General features: G+C 47.3%; 3 protein-coding genes across 3 annotated transcripts, besides 2 other annotated features; 2 read left to right on the forward strand and 1 right to left on the reverse strand.

Annotated features, from left to right (window-relative positions):
• Positions 1-13,565: 13,565 nt before the first annotated feature.
• Positions 13,566-13,736: a mobile genetic element.
• A 2,192-nt stretch (positions 13,737-15,928) lies between these two features.
• EKO05_0005100 (uncharacterized protein) lies at positions 15,929-18,912 on the forward strand (the record flags this gene model as incomplete). Its single annotated transcript, XM_038939455.1, has 4 exons — positions 15,929-16,340; positions 16,388-16,677; positions 16,724-17,701; positions 17,749-18,912. The coding sequence occupies 4 exons, from the start codon at positions 15,929-15,931 to the stop codon at positions 18,910-18,912; spliced, it is 2,844 nt and encodes a 947-aa protein (XP_038799649.1).
• Positions 18,913-20,324: 1,412 nt separating this feature from the next.
• On the reverse strand, positions 20,325-21,138 carry EKO05_0005101 (uncharacterized protein; the record flags this gene model as incomplete). The annotated part of the gene is made up of 2 exons (XM_059636517.1): positions 20,325-20,917; positions 21,063-21,138. The coding sequence occupies 2 exons, from the start codon at positions 21,136-21,138 to the stop codon at positions 20,325-20,327; spliced, it is 669 nt and encodes a 222-aa protein (XP_059492500.1).
• A 462-nt stretch (positions 21,139-21,600) lies between these two features.
• On the forward strand, positions 21,601-22,281 carry EKO05_0005102 (uncharacterized protein; the record flags this gene model as incomplete). The annotated part of the gene is made up of 3 exons (XM_038939207.1): positions 21,601-21,647; positions 21,705-21,929; positions 21,984-22,281. The coding sequence occupies 3 exons, from the start codon at positions 21,601-21,603 to the stop codon at positions 22,279-22,281; spliced, it is 570 nt and encodes a 189-aa protein (XP_038799651.1).
• Positions 22,282-24,403: 2,122 nt separating this feature from the next.
• Positions 24,404-24,446: a dispersed repeat.
• The last annotated feature ends 257 nt before the right edge of the window (positions 24,447-24,703 follow it).

The raw sequence follows: 24,703 nt of genomic DNA on the forward strand, positions 1-24,703 counted from the left end.
CAGATCACCTTGACGCTCTGGAGCTCCTCTTACCTTTGGTGGAAGAGAGGCCTCTTACATCAAGACTCATCCATGGCCTAATCTACATGTTACTTCCCGGTCCACTTCGCATCTTTGAAGTCTGTTTATTCGATCCGGAGCCGTTACCAGAAGAAAACCTAGTCGAGGATTTCGTAGCCATCATACGCCGGAATGAAAAGGCTTTACCTCTATTAGTGCTAGGAGTCGAGATTAGCAAGACGTTATATATTCTTGATAGCGAAACAGTGGATCTACCGTCTCTTGGGACTTCGTGGCTAATGGGCCCTGAATGGAGGACGGAACATATTGATGTATGACGCCCATCCACCCGATTCCTTACACTGACTAACCTTCTTCAGCCTCGATGCATTGAGCCAGATGTAGAAAGCACTCTGCTCTCGGTATGGATAGCAGAGGCTTACTTCCAGTATAGGCCGCTCCAGAACGTCCCGTCCTCTCGTGATTTACGCCTGCGTTTTCTAGGGGAGTTGCTAGCGCCCTATCAACGCGATTCTGTCCTTGAGAAGTGTGGCATCCCTAGTAAGCATACAGGGTCCCAACATGTGGACACTCGGTGTAAATTGGCACGCTTAGGGACGCAAGTACAAACTCATGAGATCTTCGTACCAAAACTAGAGAACTTCGAGCCTGAAGCGCTACGGAAAGCACTTCTCCAGAAGCCTTCCGAGATCAATCGCGGACGTTGTCTGAGGATTCTGCAGTGTGTGGACGAAATCGGATCTTCTCACATTCTTGAATCACTCAAATTAGCCTGTGCTAGGAAAGACGAAGACCAAATATATCAAGCTGTAGAGCAACCCCTCTTCGAGAAACTGTTTCACATCCACATTTACTTGGATAAGCAGGAGAGTCAAAGCCATCTTCTGGTTGCCAGAGAACGATATATCAAATATTGTTACTTTGAGACATATCTGCGTGCCGTCAAAGCGCTGCAGGAGGAGAAGCGCAATAGCTACCGGGAGAGGCGAAGGGTCTCAGCTCGAAAGCGGAGGGCCACTTTCAAGCAGGTCATCTCTGAGGAACTGCCTCCTACGCCACATACGCAAGAAATCCATCAAGTTTACGAAAATCTCAGCCCGTCAGGAAGAAAACGGCGGGCTCTAGACATGGTCAAAGATGAGATCGCTAGCAAAGTTGAAAAGGTATACAGGGGTAGTAAAAGGCGCATTCGACGCAATATTAATAAGTATATTAACCAAGGGAGGATACTGCACCATATTCTGCAAGGCAGGAGATCCTTAGACCCAGGTCTGCTCGTTCTGTTTCCAAGCTTTGGGGCCAATCCGCCCTCTCTGGGCATGGATGAATTCGGATTAGAGCTTCAGGAGCTTGAGGAAAAGACTCTTAGTAAGCCCATTGAGATGAAAGAGTAAGATGCACTTCACTGTGTGCGAACTCCTGCTGATATTGGTGAACAGTATAGATGAATTGAGGCTGGTGGAGGCAGCTTGGTTTGGCGAGGCGTTGCAGGCTAGAACAGGGTTGCTAGAACAGGTACCAAAGACTGTCTTTGATCTCATCTCGAATAGCCTTACCCATGATCTAGATCTCCAGGAGCGTGATGTAGATAGCTTCAGGGATAGACCACTTCATTTCTTTACGTAGCAGGATGCACTCGGAGTAGCTTGCCGTATTACCGGAAGCCATCACGCTAACCAAAGGCATCAGTTAAGTAGTTTCTCTTCTTATATATTTCTCTCACCCTCGATTTTGACACTTGCTCTTGCCTACCCAGTACAATCATCTCTTGTACATTTTCGCCACCAAACCATTGCCTAGACTGCAAAATGAAGACTAAGCCCTGGAGCCATGCGATTGAAAAGGATATGTGGTCCTGCTTAGGTGCTATCAGCATTGACCGCCTGAATATGCTTGTGTTTTGGGAAAGTTCGTGGCTTTCATCACATGAGTACCATGCACTCCGTCAGGATGGACACCAGGGGTGGCTCGTACACGCTCAAGGCGAAGACCAGCTACTCATTGCCTGGGAGCCTACGGTGGAAAGGAAGTCAGCCCAGCCCTCTCCTCACGATCTCCTCTACGAACCTGCCATAGAGGTCCGAAAGAACCGGCCTGGTCTGCTTGGATATGTTGCGGCTAAGGCCTTGCTTGTCTCTCCAAACGCAGGTAGTCGTCGCCTCGCTTTTCTGGCCTATTGGAAAGTTGCACCAATGTCAAAGGGCCTCTTTTTTTTATTTACAGCAAGCTTTTTCCAGCCATCGAGGCTACATTGTACACGAGGAGCCGGGCAGAGTTTGGATACAATGGGAACCTACGTGGGTGTTTTACGAAGATCTGAACGAAAGCAAGAAAAAGCAGCTCCTACAGGTATCCTACAATCCCGAAGCAATTTTGCGTTGCTTTCACAAGGCAGTCGTTCACTATTCTACGCGCTTAGCAGTTGAGAAGCGGGTCACATAGAGCGTATTAGGTTACATGGTGTATGATAATCTATGCTTCAGTCCTAATGCAACTCCTGTATCGCTGCTTCGTTGCTGGCCCCATTCTAAAATGCGCAATGCCGAAGATGCGGTCTGTGTTTTTCCGTGACATTCACCGTCGTTAGTTCGGTTTAATATCGTCAGCTTGACATAGTATCGCTACCCAGCTTTTCAGGAGGATCGTCTTGTTATCCCACACTCCTTGGCTGTGTGCCCACTGCTACCCCAAAAAGATGCAAGCTGGTAGGTCTTCCCTGATGTCAATACTTCTACCAAAGCTTACGGAAATAGCTTTTACCTCTTCTAACAAACGAATATAATATGAAAGAGATGATATCAAAACGGTCAGTAATCCCTGTGCGTGATAGCAATTCGTGACCTGAAGCTCGCAGGACGCAGTCGACGCTCTTGAGAACATATTCAATAATAATCTTGAATCTCGAGCCCCAGACTCCAAGTTCGCAGTCATCTACGAGCGATTAAAAGCCAATGAAGCGCTCTGGGTAATTTTAAATCATACGTTCTGTGATTCGAGCTCTACTGATTGTCTTAGGCCGACTACGAGCCAGGAAAGGAGTATCGGCCTATCGCACGCCTGAATATGAGCAGGTCAAAGCAGTACAGCCAAAAAGCTGAAGTTTATTACTACTTATTGAGATTGAAGTGTGCAGGCGCAAGCAATGACTTCTGGATCGTTGCATTGCAGTCCTACATCAAGAAAACTTGGCATCGACGCCTCCGCTATGTACACCCTGGCGGTTGCATGCAGAAAACCCTGGCAACATGTTTCTTCCACGCAATGTATCTGCAGAAAGACCGTCGGTACATTGTAAGAGAAGTTAGTGGCATTGGAAGTTGCAAAGACTATGTAACTCTTAAGCTGCAATAGATAGCGGACCATACAGGTAGTATCTCCCCTTCACATATAGTGTTCTCGCTATTGCGTAACATTATACATCAAAGTACCTAATCAGTACTCGGAGATACTGAGCCAAACAGCATTTTGTGCACGAATTTTCCAGTGATCACCAGCGGAGATATACCGTCGGGCAGCTCTACGTAGTTACAAAAGCCTCTGTTGCTATTGCCGCGATAGCGCAATCTACGCCAGACACTGCCAGCTCCAGTTTCGGGTAGGCCAGCAAAACAGATACCATAAGAGTCTATCCTGTGTGATTTGCTCCCTTTCTTATCTTTGTAAATGGTCTTGTGAATCTCGGTACTTGCCTCTGAGAGAAGGTCGATATGAGCTTGCAGAATCGTGCCTTTGACGACGATAATGTTGACCTTTGAGCCGAGTCCACTTCTAGAGGATCCTTTGGCATCTTTCAACACTTGAAGTGCGACATTGGTCAAGCCAATGCCGGTTCCGGCGTCATACGACGTTCTCATGAGGTTTTCGTAGTTATGGACCGCGAAATCAAGGGGAACAGGTTCCATGTACCGTGGAAGCAGATCTCTCGCTTTCTGACTTATCATTTCCTTCAAAGCTTCATTAGAAGACCCCTGTGCCAAAACGTAATCAGTATAGGCATCCTCGATCGTCCTGGTCATCTCTTCAGTTGCGCTTCTTCTATACTGGCTTGCGCACAGCTCCTGTAAGGGCATCTCGGTGTTTCGATCGCGAACATTGCTTTCGGCCTGAATCAGGTTGAACCGGTTGCCCTCGCGCGTTTGCTGAAATGCAGTCTGCCAGTCCGACCTTTCGGGGTGCAAGCTGCCGGTTTGCACTAAATATTCGATCCACAATTGGAACCCTTCGTGCAATGTCTTAATGATAGTAATCTTTAAGAAAGCTTCTGTTTCTCTAGTTGGGTAACGGAGTGGCCGATTTGGAAAAATAACACTGGCGCTTCTCGGCTTGACGCGATCGAAGATAAATTTCAAGAGAACCAGGAGATCGAATTGTAATTTCCAGTAGTCTGGTAGATCCTCGTGTAAGAATATCTGGAAGGCTCTTTCTGTCACTTGTGCCTGGAATTCTCCATTGTTAACCAAGTCACTCAGGGAGTTGTTTGTGTGCTTTTGGGCTGTGGCTGAAAGCTGGGTGCGCAATGGTACATCACCAATAAGTTCTGCTTCCATCGAAAATAGTTTAGAGCCAATACACCCCATCCTTGGGAATAGGGACGGGAGACGAATGGCTTTTTGCAAGAAGGGCGTCACAACAATTCTCAGGCCTTTTCAGCTAGGACATGACCCACATGGTACATCGATGACTTATACCTCAAAAAGTCGCGCACGAAAATCAAATATCCGATGACCCGTGGCCTCACATTAGCTTTCCAATGCACAATTAAGCGTATCATACAAGAGAGGTTGTACTATCTACTGTTGAATGCAAACGCAGTCTAAACAGCTCTTCTCTAATATTTTAGGACATTTAGGATGCATGTTAAATTTGCTTGGGCTCTGGTCCCAATTGTACTGGTTGGTGTGTACCTTCCAACTGTGAGTCCGCATGTTTTTGTCGGCGAGCCTGCACCCTTTCAATGGGACCTCCGAGTGGAAAAGTTGATCATGCCACTGAATGGCGACCCAAACTACCAGGGCCCGGAATGGGGTCAGCAATCCTTTCCATGCAAAGGCCACCATGTAACTTCGCCTCGCACAGAGCCTCAGACAACCTGGCATGTTGGGAGAAGGGTCACGTTCCAGTACGTTAGCTTGAACTCAAATGCTCATTAGAAATGGCTCATAGCTTATCCATAGGATTTACGATTCGACCAACACCACTGGCGCTAGCATGCACGATCCTGGTGCGGCCCATTCAGGGGGCTCTTGCCAGGCATCATTCTCCTACGATGATGGAGAAACTTGGATTGTTATTCAGAGTTGGGAAGGAAACTGCCTGCGTGTACGAAAGGGCCAAGAAGGACAGCTTACAAATTCCTACGATATCGATCAAAATTATTCCTTTGATATTCCCGATTCCCTCCCAGGCGCAGACACAGTTATCTTAGCATGGTAGGATCAAGCCTCCTGTTACAATGCACGACTGACTCAGCAGGACCTGGCTAAATGCGTCCGGCAATCGAGAGTTCTACATGTCATGCTCACCTGTTAGGTTGATAGCAGCAAATTCTTCAGCCAAACTCCCATCAGGCTATCCAATGTATATTGCAAATCTCCAAGCGGATCCAGAAATAGTAGACTCGCAGCATCGGATCTGGTCTCAGTGTCGCATTCCGCAGAACGTGTGGATTCGTTATTCTCAACGGTACAAGGGCATCAACCCACCCATCGTATCAGATTTGCTTCAAGATAGCAGCCAAATTCAGTACCTGCAGCTTGAAGATGATGGTGGATTATGCGGCTCAGACAACAAAGAAAGGACCAAGGCTCTTGGACTTCGCTCTGATTTAAATGACCAAGAACTTGTTGCTCCGTCATATCAAAATAGCCAGTTGCTGTCTACCGTACCGTATGGAGCTACGCAGTCGATTACCGCACCCCTCAGTCAGATGTGTTATGGGCTGTGCCCTCAACTGACAGATCCAGATGGGCTACGTGATCGAGAATACACTTCTCTACATACCAATGCTTCGGTCTATAAGCCTTTTCAATACAGGTATTGTTCACGGTGGGCGCAATTAGCACCTCCACTCTTGGCCTAGCGTATGCCTAACGTCTTTCTGCTCCTTCATATATCGCACTCTCGATAGCTACACCAATCAACATGTTCGCGTACCACAATCAAGTCCTATCAGATATTTACGTGAGTTTCTAATATTCTTGGACGTCTTGCGGTTAAAAACTTGTAAGCGAAGCCGTCTCCATGATTGGAGACGGCTATCAACTTAGAGTAAGCGCTAAAACACTCGAGAGATTTAGAGAGAAGCAACTCGACTTCAGCTTCATCTTCCCGTTGCTTGGTTTTAAGACGTGGGCTTTCTGCCGTTTGTTACGAATATACTCATCTCCTTAGAAAAATACAAGTGCCCCACCAAAGATGCAGTATCACACTTGCCAGTCTTTTTTATACAGTGAATCAATTTTTGCTCGCTTCCACACAGTATATTCAGGCAAGCCACTAGCCAGTCCTACTTACTCCCACCCTTTAAGCGCAGCTAAGCGTCAACCATCAGCATTATACCACAATGTCATTGATCATCTAGGCAGGTCCAATTGGCGTCGCAGCCTATGAAAGTAAAGCCACGTTTGCTGATGACTGTACTGTAAGTATGAAAACACCATTCCTTGTAGAAAGTTGTTTTCAACGCGTCCCTAGGCGCACAACGGCCTTGCCAGCTTCGACTTAGCCCCTGCAGTAGGACTTTTCCAGTAATCTATGGTTTTCGCGCAACTACAAGGCGAACGCTCCAACAGCATAGGCCACATCTTTGAAGGGAGTCATTGTTTGCTCTGTGGAAAATGCCGATCTGGCCGCGCCCGTCGTGCACATAATGATGAAGGATTGATCGCACAGGTTTGCTCGAGAAGGACATGCGCCAAAATCAAACACTTGCTGTGGAAGGCTTCAAGGAACAGTGGCAATGCTAGTAGCCTAGTCATCGAGGTTCATCACTATCACCACACTAGTCGTCTGAACGAGGATAGACTTGATCGCACGCACATCTACAGCTCCGAGCTCCATGCCGAATCTCTCCCGAAGGATCACGCGGTGCTGCCCGTTCGCTCAGCGTTACAAGGCCACGGCAGACTCCCCACCGTATGTGAAGAACCTCCTCCCGTCGAGGCGTTCACCAAACCGTCCGAGAATGTTGTGAGGCAGCGCCTTTACAAAACTGCCAACAGACCGTTGCCATAACAATCAAGCATAGATAAAATGGTAGTTTAGTCATTGAAACTGATTTAACCGAGTTGATCCACCTTTCTATGAGGAGGATGGGCACCTTAATCTGAGTTGATTTATCGTTCAGTATCTATTCTTCATGCGTGGTGCCCTACCGACGATAGTACACAAAGGCGTTCTACTAATGTAGCCTCAGCCGAGCGGGGTTTGTAGTGAAATCCCGACGATACCGTTAGTCATCCAGGCAGGCCCAAATGGTATCGCTGCCTGCAAAAGTGAGGCCGCACGCGCTAGTGATCATAATATCTACCGTTCTGTCTTAATCAGCGCTAAAGTTACTGAGAAAGTCACAAGCAAGGTTAATTAACATCCGGACATCCGCTCGCGGTCCTCACCACGAACCGCCCGGCTAACGTTATTCAACTTTTCCGTATATGTACGCGTTAAACCTGAAATTTCGTAGAAAACTGTAGTTTCTCTGCATTCCACAATGTCTCGGTTGGCAAGGACTCTTTGTATTGATCTCACCTCCGAGGTAGAACACTGTGCCATATGCTCAATCGAGCTTGGTATAGGAAGTGGGAAAGCGAGTTTCGTTTATGTATTAAAGGATTGTCGATTTGTAAGTTCATCACTTCAATACGTTATAAACTCTCTAATTATAAGAAGGTTATTTGCGGTATCTGTGTACAGTTTCCCAGTGCTGTGCCCTTTCTTCCTTGCCAACATGCCGTTCACTTGGGCTTAGGATGGCAAAGGCCTTTGCGACTCTACAATCTAAAGTGTGCTATTTGTCTGGACACAGACAGTTCTACACGCCTTTCTCTAGTTTGCGGTAAGTCTACACCGAGTATTGCGGCGCTAGCTGACAGCCAAGGCCACGTGTACTGCCAACCCTGTATTCTTTGGTGGGCTAGATCAAACTCATGTAGATATGAAACTAGTGTGGACTGTCCAACTTGTAGGGATAGCAGGACAAAGCTATGGCGATTGCTATCATCAGATCAGGCTGTGATGCCAGCACAACGAGGTGTCGAAACTGATGATAGCCTGTAGACGTGCGATCTTCGAACTAAAGGCTAGAGCTCTAGATCGAGAGTTCTGATGATGAAGATACAAGGGCATTTTTCGAAGCTGAATAGATGTTATTGCAAGGTGGAAATCATGGTGTCGGTTCCTGTAGCTTGTAGAATAACTTTGATATATCAGAAGTCTTTATGCGTTAGGCAACGCTCTGCCTGAAATCTTGTTAGCTACAAAGAAGAACGGCTCTCGCTCTCAGAGACCCGCAAAATAGTACAATGCAATCTCAATTCATATCCGAAAACCTTGTCATTTTCTCCGAGATCTTCCGCAGTTTCCTTACAGGCCCAGCGACTATAGTGGCGGATGAAATGTTGGCGAGACCCACAATGGTATTTAAACCCCCCGGTTTGCTCCAGGGTTTGTTTTTTTGTTGATCCTCCAGCTATTTTCTATCAAATTCACGATGAAGAGCACCAGGCCCTGCTACGGGGAGTACCTGCTTGTGCTGTCAGGATCAGCCCAAGATGCCCCTTTTCTGAAAGACTGGAAAACGCTCAAAGATAACATTCGGCAGAACGCCGGACGTCCAGGGTGGACAGATGTGAGCTCTACATCACACGAAGGAATACGAAGGGGATGGTGTAACTTCATGAAAGAAGGCAATGCCGAGGCTGCGTACAGTACGCAATACGATATACAAAGAAATGTCTCCTACTAACTGAAACCTTTCTAGACTACTATTCAAAGATGCCGCAATTAAAAGCTTGCTTGATGAAGAGGTTGTCAACCGGCAACTATCTGCTAATACACTACATCTGTCCCGTCACCTTTCCGGCTGTTTTTCGGTGTAGTTACTCAGCCTGTGGTCGCAGAGTAGGTTTCCATGACTTCATGCAAGGTACGCCAGTTGTACCTAACCAAAGCATCTTGACGCCCGCAACCCAGAGCACAGAGCACCCCGGGGTTATTTACTGCTCAGTAATGCAATCCTACACCTTCCCTGTGGTAGGCTTGCATGTACCTATTTACGAAGGGGTTATCCTAATGTAAATGGCTCGCCACATCTCGGTCACGCAGCAGCTTATTTGAAAGGGTTGAGAAGTGTGTTAATCCGAGATTTAAGGGCATGAGTAGCCGTACATGTCATTGGTAGCAATTAGGGCACTACAAAGAATCCAATAAAACGCAGATTCTGTCTGCTCAAGGAACGTCCCAATTTGAAACCAAAAAGTGGACCCGGACAGATTTGATCTGCATGCAGAATTATGTATCTATACACTACAAACATATGAAGTCTACCCTACTAAACGACACCCTCGTTAGATACTTGCTTGACAAACTTCTTCCAGCTTGAAAGGTTAATCTAACTTTTAACATGTACACACTGCATCTATTCTTGGTGATCTTAGTTGGCACGACTCGAGCCCACATGTCGTTATGGTATCCGCCTCCTCTGGGTGGCACTCAAGAGGCCAATCCTTTAACAACACAGGTGGACGATGAATTGAACTTTCCAATTGGATGCTGTGATTCGGAGGGCGCGCCAACGCTACCCTCACCAGGCGATTGTCGTGGTCATCTCGATCTTCTGGATACAACGGAAGGCACACCGCAGGTCACTTGGGAGCCAGGCCAGGACGCATACTTCCAGCTATCAGACCACACATACACTGATGGTGCTCCAGGATCGACGCACTATGGCGGAAGCTGCCAGATAGGCTTTTCTGTGGATAAAGGTCAGACATGGAAGGTAGCAGCTTCATACCATGGAAATTGCCCCCACCGACAGCAGGATAGCCTTCAAACTTTCCATTTCAGAGTTCCTTCTAACATGCCAAGCGGCCCAGCTGTTTTCGCTTGGATATGGTTGAACCGCGAGCACGAATTCTTCATGAACTGTGCATCGGTTCAGATCGGCTCAAGCTCTGGCAATAGTACTAGATCTATCTACTCGAGTAGTACGGCTGGCTCAACCATTTGCCATACCGCACTCCCCGCTCAGACTGGCGGCGTTTCGAGAGAAGGAGAGCCATACGAATCCGGTAATGGAAATGACGGTTCGACCAGCCGCGACAGTTGGAGCAGTCCAAAGTTGACCAGGAGTCGCTGGCAACAAATTAAACACCGACACAGCAGGAAGCATCACAGGTACTACTACAACGTGCGCAAAGCTCACTGGCATCAGTCGCCTCGGCAGCACCGCCGCATGCCAGAAAGGCTTGCTTCCGATGCCTGTGATTGGAACTCTGCGCCTAGAATGGAAACCAGCTACTTCTCCACTGATGCGAAATGTGCCCCCAACGCTAAGCTGAATAATCCTAGGAGCGATACATTTGAGATTGGCTGGGGCGATACTTGCAGTATCGTCGAAGGAGACAATGAGTATGCTATCCGAAACATTGAATGTTAGGCTGATTCCCAGCTGCTAGCTAGTCTGCGTGTATACTGTTAGTTTAGGAATTACGTCAAAGCAACACTAGTCCGCAGACTAAGACATCAGGTAGATAAGAGACTAATTTAGCTTACACTTAAGCCACGTATAGTTATATTTTAGGGTTTGGGGTTTCTTCTGCTCCGTCAAGTAGTAGCAACTTGCCTTTGGTAATGGCGCTATGCAAGGTTAGGGCTAGCGCTGTTTACGGTCACTCACCTCCACAATCAACCCGTTCGTAGCATTATATGATACAACCGCAGTTCAATCTTTTAATTCTTCCTGCGCACTATCCCCCACATTACAAGCATAATAGTACGCTTAACGTTAGTCTTTAATGCAGCTCTTAGAAATGCCCCTACCTCATGCGATACAATTGCAAAAACGCGCTGTTGCAATATTCTCGCGATAACTCACCAATATCCGGAACTTTATAGTCACTGTCATTCCTTCGAAGGGCTCTTAATTAACTAGCATTGGCAAGCACTATAGCAGCGGCTTCACATACAGATTACTGGTTAGGAGCAATTGGTTCCCAGCGGATAGGCGATGTGCGCATATACAAGGTGTAGAGAACGGAGAAGATAAGGTACGTGATGAGGAAGGTTACTTTTTGAGAAGGGTGGGAAGAAGGGCAGGTGGCACTGCAAAAGGGAGGATTTCGAGGGTCATGTTTATTGTAGGAGGGTGAAAGGAGACAAGTAGGGAGTGTCTTGTTTTGGCAAGGGAAAAAGAATAGTGTGTTTGGAACGGTAGGAGCTGAGTGAAGAGCGAGAAAGGACTAGAGTACTTGAAGACACATGATACCCTTCATTAAGATTTCCCGCTAACGCTGTCTGCTCTGCCTCCTTCTGCAGTCTAACTATATTTCCTCCGTAGGTGGTTACGTTCATCTTCACTTGTGAAAAGTCAACCACCCAGCCGGTCCTTACGACTCTGGAATCACGCACGTAACGTCAGACCATTGTATAGCGGAGTTTTGGTAAGCCGACATCAGACCTTGTTCATAGACGAGTGCTCCAGCAACGACCAGGACGTGCATGGCGTGGTGACTCGCACCTGGCACACCAAGTTTCATCTCGATCGCTTTGTCCAATAGGTGGGTTTCGTAGATGACGCCTCCCAATGTATTGATGATAACCAGCGTCCCAAAATAGGTCAGTAGGCCAAATTTCCTGCCGAGATGCCAGCAACGAAATGCAGGAAGAGTTGCCTGGCTGCCTAAGGCTTCATACGTGCTGATACGGCTCCGTCGCTCTGAGCGACTGGGCTGCGAATTACCTAAGAGGCGGACAGAATAAAGCACAGCCGCTGCGGTTTAAAAACCCCATAAACACATACTGGTCGCCGGAATGACAGCTGAATGAGAGCGCTACGAAAGATATCGAGGAGGCCCAGATGGCACAGACAATTCCAAGGTGGTCGAGTCGCAGCCAAAATTCTGCTTCGGCATGGTCTGCGAAGACGTGATAGAGCTTCGAGCACGCAAAGCAGAAGACATTTGCTATAAGATACAAAAGAATCGCTGCCGTGCTCGGGGAGGGTAGACTTGTGGAGGTGCCCGCAAAGCGCGTCGCGCTGGCGCAGAACCATAGGGTGCCCATCAAATGTGACCATACGTTGATAGTCTCTGAATGAAGGTGCGCGATTGAGACTATGGATTTACGGTAGGAGGTGGTATGCATTCGACGTGCACTAAGGCTCATGGCGTCTTTGGAATGACAGAAAATCGCGCTGTTATTTCGCGGAAAGCGAGGTGGGAACACTGAGGTACAATCGCGGTGTTTTTTACCCGATTTTGCGCGTTCTTCTGTGTTTTTAACACTACCCTGTGTTTTTAACACTGCTTTATTGTGTAAAAAAGACCTTTTGTGTAAAACACCTGATTTACGGTGTGTTTAACCTGATTTTGCGCTTTCTTCTGTGTTTATAACATCGCAGCGCGGTGTTTTTATTATGTAAATAACACCGCGTTTGTACCTCAGTGGAAGTTAACCTGAACTCTAGCTTTGTCATAAAAGTAGGTGAGAGACCAGTTTAGTCAACCTTGTTACACAAAGTTAATCGAATACTGTACCATGCAGCTTCATCCGCTACTGTACGTTGGTGTCATCAGAAGCGTAAAGTGCCTCAGGGTGATGTGCGGCTTAGTCAAAACAAGCAAGCACGCGCCATGCCTGTATAAACTGAGGCCATCCTGATAATGCACCTACGGTATTAGATGTTCAGTATATAATTTGGCCTCAAGCTCGCGCTTCCTGCATCTGCAGACTTGTAATCAGACTTATCGATGATCAACATGCGATACCAGTATTTGTTCATCCCAAGCACGCTCTTAGGCAACGCCTTCGCGCAAATACCAACTTTATTGCTACAGAACAATCGGGTTGAACAGGCAGGTTGTGCGCCAAAGGTAGGATAGCAAGGCACTAGGCGATCGTAATCACGACTGACAGCCAGCTCAAGCTTCACTTCTGCTCAAATAAAGCTTGGAGAAACTGTATTGCACCAATCACGTCTCCGAATCGTTGTGTCTCTACCGATCGACTCAACGACGTTGCTTCTATTGCAATCGACCTAGGTCTGTGCTGCCGGTTTTACAGGTATGTTCGTTCTTTTCTGAGATCAGCATTTGTAGCCCTAACCATCTAGTGATGTTGACTGCAATACCCCGTTCGCGGATGAAACTTGGTATCCCGGTATAACAGAGGTATCGGATAATTTTAAAGCACAGGTGGGCAGCTACATGTGCAACAATGGAACTACATCTTCGGTTTGCCCAGGTGCAGGTGCTGGAGATATGACCGTTTCGGAAAGCACAGCAACTCCCACCGCATCGCATACGGCATCGCAGTACATGGTATAAGCTTGTGGCGGCATAGCCAGCCGCTGTAGGGAACGATGGAAAGACTGCGCTGAATTGCTATCTAGTTACGACAGTACAATATATACTTGTCCTGAGACAGACTAGACTAGGGTGGTCTGTTGTGGGTATAGTCTTGTCTTGTGCGGTCCGATTGATCCGATTGATACCACAACAAAGTTTAGTCTTTCGGTGGTGGGGAACTATGGGATTCAAGCCTAGTTCTTGAGAATAGTGTCGAATGAACAAGCCGCCTTAGAATGTATATGAGTATAGATGCTGCGTCCGAGTAATCTTCGACATGTGAACATAGCCATCGCACTAACCTTTGTCCTTTGTCAATGCAGCAAGAGTGCTGCATGTTGCGCACAAACACTGTTAGCGGACGTTAGGACACTGCTGCGATCGTCTGTGGATACCCAACAGATGTATTGTGATCAACAGAGTGATGCCTAACAGTCTGCCTTCTGATTGCCAGCTCATTAGTCAGCCCCTGGATTCGATAGGTATATAGCCATGCTCTCTCGTAGTACTTAATCGACAGTCCCATCCCTATCTTTCTCCTGCCAACTGGTCACAAACCTCTTGTGTCCCTCCATCGAACACCCTCCATCCGCAAAAAACTCTCACCCGTAATCCACTGTGAATTCCGTAACATCCCATATAACTTATCTCGTCGCGCCCGGAGCATCGGTCTTACCCTACCCCGCGTGGTTTTCACGATCAGTTCTGCACATGGATCGCAAGCATGATTCACCAGCCCAGTCCAATTGCTCTTTTCCTCGCAGTACAGTCAGCCAGTCATGCCTACCACTGAGGTACAAACGCGGTGTTATTTACATAGAAAAAACACCGCGCTGCGGTGTTATAAACACTGAAGAAAGCGCAAAATCGGATTAAACACACCGCAAATCAGGTAAATTTACACAAAAGGTCTTTTTTACACGATAAAGCAGTGTTAAAAAACACAGGGTAGTGTTAAAAACACAGAAGAATGCGCAAAATTGAGTAAAAAAACACCGCGATTGTACCTCAGTGTACGTCTGGCCTCTCAAAGTCGACAGATCTGTACTGATCTGTGGGCCACTCTAGCAGTTTGACCTCATCAACCAACTCCTGGATGTCCTCGCCTTTACTGAAAGCCAAGTCATCACCCAAAGCTCCTCGAGCTTGGATTCCCCGTCCTTTTGGACCGTAATCGACAACACTAGGGTACTAGTGCGGTGTTTTTTACCCAATCTTGGTCTTTGTGCGGGGTAAATTTCCCCCGATGCGGTGTTTTTTACACTACAAAAAACACCGCAATTATACCTCAGTGGAATGCGATGGCGGTCCTGGGGCAATTCGGAAGGCAGGTGCACTCTTCCAAGCTGCAAATCTCGCAAGCATCAAGGGGCGCCCATATAGGATCCATAGGCCACTCCCACGGCCAGAATGGTGGCTTTGGCCAGGTACTGTCAGGCGCATAGGAGTTGATCTTTGGAGAAGAGACGGGTTGTAGGAGGGCGACCATCTTACGTTCCGAGAGGCGGTCGAAAGAGGTAAGGTCCTCTTTCTCAAGCGAATTCTACATCTCTTGTGAACATGTCTTGAATGATCATTCTCATCTCGCATCGATCTGCTATCTCCAGTTCCTTCCCAGCTGCTAGCATGTGAAATTCGTTGATTTCTGCAGTAGTCATATTGTAAAGCTAGTTTTCCGATATTTCCATAAACTGCAGCAGACAAAGAAGTTCGCGATCGAACCCCTGGCAAATTCGGAAAAGCTTCCTGATAAGAATCCCTTTGCGCTCCGTCCGCACATTCGGCGCTTGCTTCTGCCGATGTGCTTACGTGCCAAATCGAAGCGTCAACTTTATTCTCCTCGCTCCTAGCACTTCCACACGTGACAGCACATTAGTTATTACTGCTCAGCATCTTCAAATAGTCGCAAGTCCTGTGTGTGTGTCTTCGGCATCATCTAAATACTCATCGTGATGTTTTAGGCAGACACAAGTATTCGTTCGACGCGCCCTTCTGTCGATGCGTGTTGGCAGCTTAACAATCGCAGGTACAAAAAACCTAGAAGCGGCGTCGTGTTGTGGGTGGCTTTACGGCCTCATTTTCGTGGAGTGGTAATATTATTAGGTACGCTGCCACCATCATGACTAGCGTGATCCCTTGCGGTGCACACATGTATAAAGCGTTGACTCCATGTAGACTGCGTGCCACTCAAACGTCGTGATTTCACCTATTGGCCGCAAGCGAGTGACATCGCGTTCGCGACCCTACAGTCGGCGAAATTCCGATGTGGCTCCCTGATACTCTTGCCTGATACAAAGTCTCTTTAACTTCATCCATTTCGCGGTAGAAATTGACCATGTGTAGTTATGGAGCTGCCAGACGGAGATTTAGCCGCGAAAAAGTTGATCGGTTACCGAGGAATCGCCCGGGTACCACTGCACGCTTTGAAATTTGGACACAGGATCGTGCTAGACAAACATCGGGATCTCTCTCATAAGAATGTCACACGCTTGGAGAGGATCTATGAGCAAGTGGGCTGCTCACGGCTGCAGGAAGAGAATGTTATAGATGCTCTTGTCGAGGACGATGACCTAGTTGCAGCACTGTCCTTGCACGGCATGTCATTGGATGATATGCGCAGCCTCCAATGGCCACAGGACGCACCTGCTTTGCATCTTGAGAACGTGCAATGCCTTTCTGGCATGCACCGGATTGAGGCGGCACGGCGTTTTCTGAACGAGAATGATAAATGGTGGATCGTGAGGCTGTTCTCCTATGGTTAGTTAGAAGCGAATATCTCTTTACTTTTGTTAATGTGAGAGCAGATACTCCTAAGCCGGTATTGGTTCGTATTATTGAGTCATACTCCAACGAACAGAAGCCTTCAGATGGCGAGATCTTCCGCAAGATTAGATTGTATCACCGAGAAAATGACCAAGAAGCCCAAAAAGGATGGTGGTCTCGCCTGGAGAAGTCTAAGCCTAAGGATCTACGGCAACTTTTCAGACGACCTTTACTTGCTGCCGGCTTCGATGCCTTGATTGACATGCCAGGGCTATGGGCTAAACTGCAACTTGGAGCGCTTCACAGGCTCTTAGTGTTGAAGTGCGACGAGGTATGTATACATTTCGACACAACAAGAAGCTCCCTAATCAGCATAGGAAATGACGCTTTACTTAGATTATATCGCAAAAGCGTGGAAGAGAATCTTGCGCTGCGGTGACACGACATTGCCTTTCTCGGCTGTTGATGCTGTTACTGTACAAAGCCTTGAGCTTCTGGCTCCTAAGCACTCGAACATCGACAAGAGCCTGGTTATCGATCTCATGGAACGTGGAGAGATATTTCCCTCGCAGAGGGACCATGGCATACGAAAAGCTCTAGTGGAAAACATATGTAATTTTCCTGGCGTAATTCCGTCACTATGGAGCTTTTTCGAGACACTGAAGTATTTGGAGCCTCTTTGCGAAGCGCTTAGACAGTTGCTAGGTGAGCAGATGAAACGTACAATACGGTCAAGTCTCACGGGACTCTTCTTTGCTCCTAGCAAGAACATGGAGCAACTTAATGAGACCGAAGATGTTGAGATCAAAGTGGGGCTCAGCCAGCAAGACGCAATGATGGTTGCATACACGGAGCTGTGGGCATTCTGTAGCCGTCACTTTGATGGCTTAACAGCGTCTACACCAAGAAAGGAAACAGGAGGACCGAAACCTCACGTGAAAGGACCTAATCCAGTGGCTTGGCAACACCTAGCGAAGTTCGCCATTTCTCGGGGTTTCCAAATAACACACGCACAAGCTCTTGTAGCGAAGGCGGAACAGTATCATTCACAACTCGCTTTGGATTACCTTCGTAAAGCAAAGCCAATGTGTCCTAACTTCTCTAGTGACCACATCCAGAGAGTCTTAACAGCGGTTCGATCAGATGAGAGTCTTGAAACACGCGAACCGATTCTACAACTCCCGCATCTAAGCCTCGATCGGCGAAGTGGTCGCCCTTTTGAGCGTGACTTCACTGAAGAGAAAAAGATAATGTTCTTTTCACAGCTGTACAGCGGTCCGCCATGCAAGGACTTGAATTTGAGACTACTGCGTCGCGATCTTTTCTCTTGCATTTTTGTCTCTATAGAACTCCAGGTATGTAATCCTTTGTGTAGCAAAAGTCCTTGCTAACCTAATACTAGGCAACTGACTTTGGACCACCAATAACCACTCCTGTCTTAACCCAAGACGTTATGGATGTTGACATCCCACCTGAACCACCAAACCCAGATGCCCAGCATACTGAACTGCGATTACGCTACGCAACGCTTCAGCAGGAGCACCAGAAATTCTCGACTCAGCACCAGACCCTCGTGAGCAAATCTGAAATGCAACACGAAAGAATTAATCATCTAGAGAATGAGAATGCAGAAACGAAAGGCCTTTTAGAAAGGTCCACAGCGGAACAACAACAACTAAACGACGCATACTACCGTGTCATGCAAGAACACGAAGACTGCCAGAAAGTCAAAGAACAGCTTCAGGATTTGGCCTATCAATGGAAAGCACAGTTAGAGGAGAATATCGAGCTTAACTCCACGTGTAACAATCTCCGACGAGAACTAAAAAAGGCTTTAGAGAATCGAACGCCGGATAACCCGCTCCTAGAAGTAGAAGAGGTACAAGCGCCTGTTGCAGTAGAGGCCACAACCATGTCAGACATGGAATACAGTGAGGAAGAGCCAATCTCAGATGATCTGACACTACATACTTGGATAGCAGGGTCCGATGATCGAAATAAGTATGAAATCTTCCTTGCTTTTGCCGTCACTGAAGAATTCGAATTGCAAGGGTATGGCTTTGATATAAGCCAAAGTATTGAGGAGGCAATACCTCAGATAATTGATTCTCTACGCCAAGCTGAAACAACATTTGGTAGTGACCAGTATCATGCGATTACTGTCCTGGGAATGCATCTCATCAACAAGGAGCCTGCATTTATTTTCGAGTGTCTTGAGGCAAATCGGACGATATTCATCGGACGCAACTCCGTGCTAGCAGCATTTGTTCCGGCTTTGACTGACGAAGCATCTTTTTTACAACCGCATCATTCAGTTGTGACCACTGAGAAGGTAGCTACCCAAGCTCTGAAAGAAGAATCTACCAGACAAGGCAAACGAAAGCGAGGGGAGGCTACTGGGGAGATCACGGCTAAACGACGTTGCGCAGCTGGGGCTAAAGTAGCACTATCTACTCCAAGTACGAGAGCCAAGAAAAGAAAGCCTCTAGGGATCTTGAAATCTAAGAAAGCTAGAAGTAGTGAATGGGCTTTTGCTGGAACTACGACCTCAACAGCATCAGAATAACATCATGACCAGAGACCTCTTGTTTGGCTTTAAATGATAATAAAGATTTAATGTATTGTCTATTATTGATACAATCCGTACACTAATTTCAGCACACTCTCCTACACTTAAAAGAATAGAGAGGGATCTTAGAACTGAAGGATCTTGAGGTGTTGGAATCGCTTACTGGAAATCCGTCTATTGACAAGACTACATTCAACGTAACTTTACACTATTAGCAAACGTGTGAACCGTGCGGGATGTAGTCGTGTAAGGCCAATCACTGGATCAGGGATACACCTTCGTTTTCTACCGAGATCAGTTTACTGGTGCATGCCTTAAATCATCAATTGTTAGCAGCTTCGCAGTATCCCGCAAGGGATTTAGGGTCAAGCGGGCGTATGAAAGAGCCGATGCAGAATGCTGCATCAACAGTGGTATACCACGGGGAATGCGGGCACAGGGGTTCTTCTTCGGGCCTACATGAACCTTGCATGCCAATGCGGAATCGTCTAAACTCCTGATCCAGCAATTGGCCTTACACAACTACATCCCGCACGGTTCACACGCTTAGGCTTTGCAATCAAGTGCAGTATTGCGAGGCACCAAAAAACTGTACCGCACTCAGATTTCGGCTCCTTTCTCTGCAGAATAAAGCACCGCTTGACAGACCATTTCATTGATCGAGCCAACATCGCTATAGGTCACATTCTTACCAACCTGTATAGTAGGACACTGACTGCTTTTACAAGCATGCTAACAAAACATGCCTACTTCTGTGTAGTGCTCTAGTCCTATTAGACAAATACAGCACTGCAGAAAGTGTGTTCAGATCACTTAATGATGATTGCACGATTATGAATCTAGTTACGAATGTCTTAGCAGAAGCTGCCTACTTTCATTTTGATGTACTTATTCTCAACTCTAGTCATTTGTACGATTTCGGTGATGCACTTGCAGTACCTCGTCATCTTCAAGCGCTTGCTGCTCCAAGAACCTCGCGAACGTATCTTGACCCTGAGCCCGTAAGACCCACGCCAGGTTTCTCACAGTCGTCTGCGTAGAAGGGTGATGAAACCCAAGCTCTTTTAACCTTTCCTGAAAAACTAACCAGTGCAGCTCTTCTGAATCCCTGTAATTGCCCTGAAACTGTAACACACAGGCTAGATTACTTATACTTGTAAGGGTAGAGGGATGTTGCAAACCTAGCTGTTCTTCGAACCCCTTCAGCGCCTGCAAATTTAGCTCAACTGCTTCTTTAAACTTCCCCTGATGTTGAAAGACCAAGGCTAGATTGCTTACGCTTGTCAGCGTGTCTACATGGCATGTTCCTAGCACTATTTTACTCCCTTCGAGCGCTTTCTGGTTCAGCTTCTCGGCATCTTGGTGCTTGCCCTGATGCTGCAGCACTAATGCCAGGTTGCTCATGCTCGTCAGAGTGAAGGGATGGTGTAACCCAAATCCTTTTTGAATCCTTTTAGTGCTTGCCAATGGAGCTCTTCTGCTTGGCTGTATCTCCCCTGAGATGACATGACCCCTGCCATGATGTCAACACTGCTCAGCATTTGCTCGTTATGCGGCTCTAAGACCAGCTCCATAACTGCAAGCGCCTTGACTAGGAAGTCTTGTGCCATTTTATATTTTCCCGTCTTCCATAGGTACCATGCAGCGTTGGAAAGCGTCTGCGCCCATGCGATTGACAGTTCCACAGTAGATGGCTGCATGTGATAGAGAAAATTGACTTGTGGAAGTAGCTGCTCGCACTTTGCCCAGTTCTCGAAGTCTCTAGTAGGAAATTCTCGCAACATCATATTAATAAAAGATCGTTTCTGGTGCTCTGTCTGACTGAATGACATCAAATGAGCTTGTATAGGAAACTGCGTAGAAAGGTACACGGCGAATGCGTTCATCTTGGTCTTTACGGTGAAGAGCGAGTACTCCTGCAAGATGGCAAAGCCTCTGTTAAACACCGCGACTAACTCTCCTTGAATTCCTTTCACAGCAGTCCCGTCGTGGTTCTGTAGATCTGCATCGGATTAGTCTCGTAGATTGGAGGAGCTAATTAGCGACAACAGGTTCGCCATTAACGGCCACTGTCAGCAGGCAAGTGTAAGCATCTGCCTCATCAGTATAAGTAAGCTAATGGCGAGCCCTATCTCAACGTACCTTACTTATTCTCCATTTTGGACTGCTGGCTTTAACACCTTCACTCTTCTTAGGATGATCTGCAAAGCGCATTCGCTTCATATTGTACGTTGAAGTTTTTTAATTCGAAATAAAAAGTGATCTGTTGTGATGAAATACTATGTGGGACCTGCATAAAATTGTAGCTGTGCCTATTTCGGAGGTACGCATAGACTCTGCCATTGCTGCGCAGCTCCTGTTTGTTGACGAGTTATAGGATCACACTCCTTAAGCCGTATTAACTATAAGGGAGGCTAGCTGCAACAAAACAGGGAGGCGAAGAACTTAGCGTGCAGCTGCAACGTTGTCTCTGCGCCACCCGGAAAGCAAAGCCACAGCTCAGCCACAGACTCGCAGTGGGTCCAAGCGAGCCTCTGAGCGTCACGCGTGGCCTTTGCGTCGTCCCCATCCTGCGTCCTAGGCACGTCGCCCCCTTACCATTTTTCGTTCTTTTGAGCGGCACGTCGCTCGATTGCCGCAACATCATAGCATTCCAGCTTTTGTTCTTGCAAACCCCTCTTTGTCATGGCTCAGATTTGTCCTCCCCCTCCTCCCCCACCCCTTCCTCCACAGTAAGCCTATCTTTATTCCTACCACATTTCCTCTTGTGCTAACAATTGCCCTGTCAGAGACGGCCACTTTCCCGAAAAGCCCGTTATGCCCCTTGTTTTTGATATCGACCTCAGTACTGTCGTTGATATGACAAAGGCCAAAAACATCGCCGTGCACAAGATTGACAAATCCATATGGCACCTGCAAGACTCTGACCGCATACTTAAAAGAGGGCCTAACGTAAAGGTCTCAGAGGCAGAAGCCTTACGAACTGTTGCCTCATCAACCCATGTGCCTGTTCCGTAAGTGTTCGGGGCTTACGAAAAGGATGGCTTTGGTAATATCTTCATGTCCAGGGTTATCGGAACACCACTCCACGACGTGTTGCACATCTTGGACACGGCACAGGTGGAAAGGGTGATCACACAGCTGTCGGGATTTGTCAGAAGCTGGATGGGTCTACGTGGCGACTATTTTGGATCTAGGGGCTTCAAAGCATGTCGCGACGTCTTTTTCCAACACTTGCCTGCCGCAAACATGCCAGACCGGGAATACGGCCCTTTCAGATCACTTACAGAATACTGCACGGGCTTATCGATGCACTTCGTAACTCGAGGCCTGGTGGACAATTCGATGCCAACGATGCGCACCTGATAGAAAAAATCCAGCGCCTTGATAACGGTTGCGCTGTATTCTGTCATGGAGACCTGACCCCAGACAACATACTAGTTGACGATCAACTGAATGTGGTTTCAATTGTGGATATGGGGGTTTCGGGTTTCAGTATGCCCGAACGTGAATACTTTAAAGCAAAGTCCCGCGCTCGGAATCCTGTGTGGTCTTCTATGATCGACCGTATAATCCCAAAGATATCAGACGACACTTACGCCTTACTATCAGAGCTTGAGCGAGAGCTCGTACGATACAGTAGGCTATGACGTTTATGTAAATCCGCATCTACTTAATCGCCCCAATCTCTATCTTCTCGCTGCGGCCCATCTCTCACCTACCGCTGCTGCAACGTCCTTAGAAGGTTTCCCAACGATTCCTTCAACCCAACCCGAGGTACCCGCAGGGAGCAACTCCTCGGCTTCGAGTGCAATCACGCACTCGAGGGTCCAGTCTTGACACCAGTCCTACGTCAGTCAGAGTCATGTTCCGTCAGCAGCAACGATGCCCTTACTTTGTTATTTCGTGGTGCTGGTTCTTCCAATATGATCTCCACAACCTGATTGTACTTCGTCGACTCGATGTAACCCAATAGTACCCTCCCTTCACAAGTTTGGCTTTTCAGTGGGTGACCACTTCGAGTTTCGAATTGGTATATCAATCCTTGAAGAGAGATCAACTGTACGTGCAGGAGGGTTTCAACCTCATTTCCCGGGCTGAAGATCAGAAAACCCTAATGTGAGCGGTGATTTGGGTCTTCTCCGTCCCATAGACTCCGATCGATTAATTATAGTACGACATTGGTCTCGCGTAGCGCCCGGTATTCGGGGTTTGATTTTGAAAAGTATTCAAGAAATTTGTATGAGAAGACAGGACTGACTTAGCTTAAGATTGAGAGGAGGGGTATTAAATAGATGTAAGTTGCAGCAATACGGCGTGGTCAATGTGATAGCTGGTTAGGGGCTGCAATTTGACTGGCCTGACTGGTGTATCTGCTGCACACTTACGGATGATAGCTCTGAATATTACAATTATTAAATCTATCTTCCTATTATTATTTCTGATGTAACACATTGGGTAGGGTACTCTAGTTAGTACATCTACCTTACATTAAGAGTTGTTGGTAGACCTTTTCCTCTTAATACCCCTTAGCAATGCTAACACAATAGGAGTGCTTGATACTACAGCCTTACGCAAATCAACTAACAGCCTGTGTTCGTCCGCATCACTAAAATTACGAAAACCGGATCCCGTCAACTTTCTCTGAATCCAGTACTGCGCAAACCTCACTACTGCATGCTCTGGTCCGTCATGCCGAGCCTTGTACCTCTGCAGCACGCTATGAGTCTTATCCTGCGCGGTACCGACTTCCGAGGTGACGTGAGGCTGCGTCTGGAGATTGGCAAGGTCGGCATGCTCAGAGCTCACGATACCCCCAACTTGAGCTTCGACTTGATCCGCATCGTGACCACTGCTTCGACTGAGAGACAATAGCGCTTCTGCAATAGCGGCATTGGCTTGGCATAGCTCGCGAGTGCTTGATACGAGTGAGTTGCAAGACGCTCCGCTTATAGTCTCTAGTGCGGCTCTGACGGCGGAGAAGTCATTCGCCATACCAATCAATCGATATCAGGACGTGGTGATTTGGCTGAGAAGGAGCTGCTAGAGAGTAGCTATATTGCTGGGCTTACCAATCAAGTGCAGTATTGCGAGGCACTACAAAACTGTACCGCACTCAAATTTCGGCTCCTTTCTCTGCCCAAACTAGGCTTCTTATGTAAAGTCACAGCGTGAGCCCTCCTGCTGTCTGAATCTTCTAATACAAATCATACCAAATATTTGTATGCTTGTGTTCTTCATGGTACTAAACAAGCCAAAAGGTTTAGAGGAAAACTCTATGCCTCTCCTGCAGTGGGAACGAGCACAAGCTTTTCTAAGACCACTCGGTATGGCTAGGCGGGATACTTCAGTATTTGAGCGTGTGTGGCTCCACTGACCCGAACAGCCGAGCGAGCCAGTACATCATCGATCACCACATGAGCTTATTACGTTATTGATCAACAGCTGAACTGTGCTCAGTGTTGGGTAGGTAACTCCCTGTCATTTTCCACGCGTCGCATTTATAGTCAGCCGAACGATTGAGATCGCAAACGGTCGCGCAAACAGTAATGCTATCCCCTCTTCCACCCCTTCCCCAAGAGCTGTGGAACAACATTACAACATATCTGCTTCCTTCGTCGGCCTCGAATGCATCGATTGTTTTCAATTTTGATTCTACTGCTTATGACAGAGTATGGACTGCTGTATTTAAGAGCGTAAATTGGCTGGAGAGCGACAACGCCAAATACGCAAATATCGCGCTTATCGGCGCTGATCTAGACATTCTGAGCGGCATTACAAAAGACAG

This window comes from Ascochyta rabiei, chromosome 7 (genome assembly GCF_004011695.2).
Source record: "Ascochyta rabiei chromosome 7, complete sequence".
NCBI classification, from domain to species: Eukaryota; Fungi; Ascomycota; class Dothideomycetes; order Pleosporales; family Didymellaceae; genus Ascochyta; species Ascochyta rabiei.